We start from the raw sequence: 4,783 nt of genomic DNA, 5'->3' as shown, positions 1-4,783 counted from the left end.
AGGCCCTGCAGTGCCACTTTACCTGGGATCTGGACCCCAGCAAGACCAATTTTTTACGTCTCAGCGACAAGCTGGTGGACATGGGCACGGAGGAGGGAAACAGCTGGCTGGGTCACATTTACAACCTGAGGGGGTTCATTCAGTACAAGCTGGGCTTCACCGAAGACGCCCAGAGTCCCTAGTTAGTGGTGAACTACGGGAACCTGGCTTGGCTGCACCACCACCTACTATGGGTTTACAGACACTATGTAGCTATTGATGAGGCCATTGATTTGGCAGAGAAGGCTCTGGAACAACATCCAGATGAGCGTTGTCTGAAGAGATGTGCCGCACTCTACTACAAATGGAAGATCATTCTTTCCAGCGACAGTTGCCCAAAGCAAAGCATGATAGACAGAGCAATCAGTCTCCATAAGGAGGTGGTTTCTCTTTACCCCCATTCTTCATTTGTGAACAAAGTAGACCTCGCAAACATATACGCGAAGTCCAATCATGGCCAGGCTAAAGCTGAGCAGATGTACCAGGAACTGCTAGAAATTGATCTGAAACCTGCAGACAAACAGCTGGTTTACAACAACTACGCAAAGTATTTAAACTACGATCGACAGGATCACAACAAGTCAATAAAATATCACATGAAGGCGGCAGAGATACCGCATCAATCCTACTATCGTAGGAACAGCATAAAAATTCTGGAGAAGATAAAAAGTACACGCAGGAACCCAATGTGGAGAGAAATAGAGGAGTTTCTGGAAAACCTGCAAAAGCCATAGTGGTTTCTTTACAACACTGGTCCTAAATCTGGAAAAATATGTATTGCATTACCTAAAAAAAATCTGAAAATTCTTATTAATTGAGCTGTATCCTTTTAAATGGTAGGTGTCTTCACGTTTTTCGACTTTAGTAGTAAATGGAAGACAAAAGCTTAAAAAAAAACACAATTATAAAAAACCCTATATATTCGTCGGAAGTAGTACACTCGATTTGTACGACAGGCTGAATCATTCGATAACACTGGTCTTTTAAATAACATCCACTGTGATGTCTAAATGTCATTAGAATTATTCAACATCACATGGTTTATTACAATAGATTTTGATCAAATGTTGTGTTTATTATATTCCTGTTGTGTGTTTTTTCCCTCTTAGCACTGTATTTTAAGTTTATGTAAGAACATTACTATTACTACTACTAGCAGTATGTAGAATGTGTACACTAAGACATCTTCAAGTTGTTTTTTTTTGCTGGTTACAAGAAATTCATGTACTCCACACAATCTTGCAGTCCTCTTCACAGGGCGCTGATGGATGTTAGTCAAACTACAGCTGTTGAAAGCTACTGCCAAATAGAATTTTTGGTTTTCAGTTAAACAGCCCCGTCAGTGTGAAGTGGTAACCAAACAGTAATCAGGTTACAAGGGAAGATGGCAGCAGAGTGTCGTAATGCAGGTGTCTCCAGGTAACCGCTGTCCCCGCTGTTCACACCAACACTCTGCAGATGGCCGCTGCTCAAAATGTTCACATATACTAGCCATATAAGTCTGTTTAAAATAATGCACACCAAGTTAATATTTCCATTTGATGAGAGGGTGCAGCCAAAACAATGTGGGAGCTTGGGTTTGAATATTTCACTCAGTGTGGCATGAAGGCATACTTCAAGATGAAGAAAAAACTGTTTCTAACTTTGAATCAACTTAAAGGAACAGTGCGTGAGATTTAGTGGCCTCTAGTGGTGAGGTTGCAGATAGCAAGCAACAATATGACCCTCAGCTCAGCCCCCCCCCCCCCCTTCTAAGCCTATTGGAGATCTGCGGTGGCCTTCAGGTCGTGATAGGTATTTTTAGGTTTTACTGCAAAGAGCTACTTTTATCAATACTCTGTTCTTTTTCATAACAAATTATTGCTTTTAAAGCATATATAGAATTTTAAAAACAAATAAATTCAGAACAGGATTAGAAATTAATTATAACAGTAATGTTTACAACAGCAAAGTCACTCTATAACGTCATTAATATTTCACTGGAAACCTCCTGAGTAAAGTTTATAAATAATAATAATAATGAGGAACACAGACATTAGATAGTATCAGTCACTCCTCCCGTCCTCTGTCCTCCTGTCTGCTTTGTCTCAGCCAGTAGAGAAGTTTACAAGAACAAACTAAGATAAACAGTAAACTTCAGACAGACAGCCTTCACTTTAGCTTGTTTGTAAAAAAAAAAAGAGGAGAAAAAAAGCTTTTGGCTGATTGCATGTGCTGTGTTTGTGTAAACATAACGGGTTAGGGTATAGTGGATGAGAGCGGCCAATTGAATTAGGTTTTGTTTACATGTTCGTGGTTGTGGAACAGGTGTATTGATAAATGATTGGCTTTTAATTGCAAATGTTTTTTTTGCAGTAACAAGCGAAGTTGCCGTCAAATCAAGTATTCTTCACTTCACCTGGTTCAGGGACCACCGTCCCGCCTCTCTGCTCACTGATGCATCGTGTGTGTGTTTGTGTCTATGTGTAGTTGGAGGAGCTCAGCCCCACAGAGAAAGTAGTGGAAATGCTCACTTTAGTGTGATATTAAATTACACCTAACCATTAAAAAGTACAAATAAAAAGCACCAGTAACGTCAGAGTTTATCAATACTCTGATTTTTAATAATCCGGGGCACGTTTAATACCGAGTCTCAGTAGCCATCCCTACCTTTTAGGTAATGCAAAAACACAAACGTCTCTCACCAGAGCCAGTGTCCGTTCTGGGCTGCTGTAGAAACATGGCGGTGCAACATGGCGGACTCCGTGGAAAAGGACTCGCTCCCTAATTAGATATAAATGGCTTTTTCTAAGCTAAATAAACCACAACGATTATTAGTTTCAGGTCATTATACACTAGAGTTATGCATAATATATTCCTTTTCTGCCAACTAATCCCCCTAAATGTTACACACTGTTCCTTGAAGAGAACCCTCCTGTTATGTTCGTTTTTTAGGTACAGCAATGATGTTCCCGGGTCAATGTGACCCAGTGCATGTTTAATCATCCAAAAGTTGTCAGAAACCAAACAATCCTAATAACTATAGTTTGTACCTCATCACCAACACCATTACTAACAATTCAATCAGTATTTAGTGGAATGGAGTTATTCACCCCTCCATAGATCACAGTTCAATTCGGATAACTCACTCGTTTTCTTAAAAAATACATGTTCAAACTATTTTTTAGGTACATTGGAAAAACCTAGATATAAATTGCATTAGTCTACCATAACATGTATTTTTTTCGAAATCTTTTTTACATTTTGAAACTTTCTTTTTTTCATGGGGTGATGTAGATAAATAGAGATGAGACACCTCTGATGTTCAGGGTCATATTGACCTACTCACTCAAAATCAAGCCAAATGAGTCATAAGGATTTGTATTGAAAGTAAACTTTATTTATGTTCATTTATAGTGTTAAGAAACAGACATTTACAAAAATGAACAAGTGATGAGCACAATGAACGAGGTGTGTGTGTGTTTGTATGCGTTTGTCTGTGTATCTGTGTCTACACAGCACACGAGTGACATGTCGTCACGGTGTGCTTTGTGCAAATACATTTTGCACATGTCGCACATGTTGTGCTCGTCTTGATGTCATCAGATGGCTGGCAGACCTGGCACCTCTTCCTCTTCCTTTTTCACCCAGCAGCAACCTAGAAAGATAAAGATAATGATTACTTTACTATGTCTTTCTCCTGATCCCCTGAAACACACACATGCATGCACACACACAATTACTTACTTCAGACACTAGTGTACTGGGTGCACTTCTCTCCCGGATCTCCCTCACTGTGGCTGCAGTGACTGGGGTCCTCGGTATGTGCTGTCTCCGTTGTATGTGCGGCACCACGAGTGCCTTCCCAAGTTCCTCGAGAAAGATGCGCCTGTTGTACAGCTTCGACACGTTCCACTGAGGAAAAATCTCCGTCCAGATGACGAACGCATTGTAGGCCGATACATCAATTATATTATAAAAGATGACTAAAGGCCAGTCATTCTCTTGGTGCTGTAGGACCCCGTTACTTTGTCCAAATTGTCCACCCCCCCTTTTGTGGCATTGTAATCAAGAATCATGCTTGGTTTCTTGTCCTCTCTGGTGCTGATTTCAGCATTTCTATGGAGAGTGCTCATGAGCACAACATTCTTTCCCTTTTTGGGGCAGTAAGACACTAGGGCTGTGGTGTCTGTGAAGACAAACTTGGACGACTGGGGAGCCCTGTTCTTGATCTCCAACAGTTCGGCAGGGAGCTCAGATCTGTTTTATCGGACAGTCCCGACCATTGTGAGCTTTCTCTTCAGAAGTTCCTGACCCAGGTTGTAGGATGTGAAAAACTTGTCACAGGTAATGTTCTGCCCCCTGATACCCTCTGCCATGTTGAGCACAACCCTCATGCCCTGATTCTTCTGTGGGGCTCCTCCAATCGGCTTTCCAGTGTAAACCTGCATGTTCAATGCATAGCAGAGACAGTATGTAGCAGTGAGCAGTGTCTCTGCTGCGTGTTAATCACTGCAGGATGATGCTGAGCCCAGAGAAAGTTGACACTGAGGTGTGTAGAGATTCTCCAGAGCTGACGGGTTACACTGTGTGAATGTGACTGGACGTACAACACACAGGTGGATATTAAATTAAATTAGGTACACTGAGCTACAACTAATGCAGTATAATACAACAGTCCTGCAATAAATCCTCCCTTCTAAAGAGAGGTGTTGATTCAACTGTTTGTCATTTTGGAGGATGTTTGTGGTGCTGTTAAATTTTG

At 41.1% G+C, this 4,783-nt stretch overlaps 1 protein-coding gene across 1 annotated transcript; it reads left to right on the top strand.

Moving 5' to 3' along the window:
- Positions 1 to 5: 5 nt before the first annotated feature.
- On the top strand, positions 6 to 773 carry LOC116378905 (uncharacterized; the record flags this gene model as incomplete). Its single annotated transcript, XM_031840812.1, has 2 exons — positions 6 to 181; positions 224 to 773. Coding segments are annotated over 2 exons (726 nt in total), but the record flags the coding sequence as incomplete, so codon positions are not given.
- Positions 774 to 4,783: the final 4,010 nt, after the last annotated feature.

Source organism: Anarrhichthys ocellatus, unplaced genomic scaffold, assembly GCF_004355925.1.
Source record: "Anarrhichthys ocellatus isolate YVR2014 unplaced genomic scaffold, GSC_Weel_1.0 scaffold3367, whole genome shotgun sequence".
Lineage (NCBI taxonomy): Eukaryota > Metazoa > Chordata > Actinopteri > Perciformes > Anarhichadidae > Anarrhichthys > Anarrhichthys ocellatus.
The sequence above is the reverse complement of the archived record's forward strand: the minus strand, read 5'-3'. Positions and strand labels throughout refer to the sequence as shown.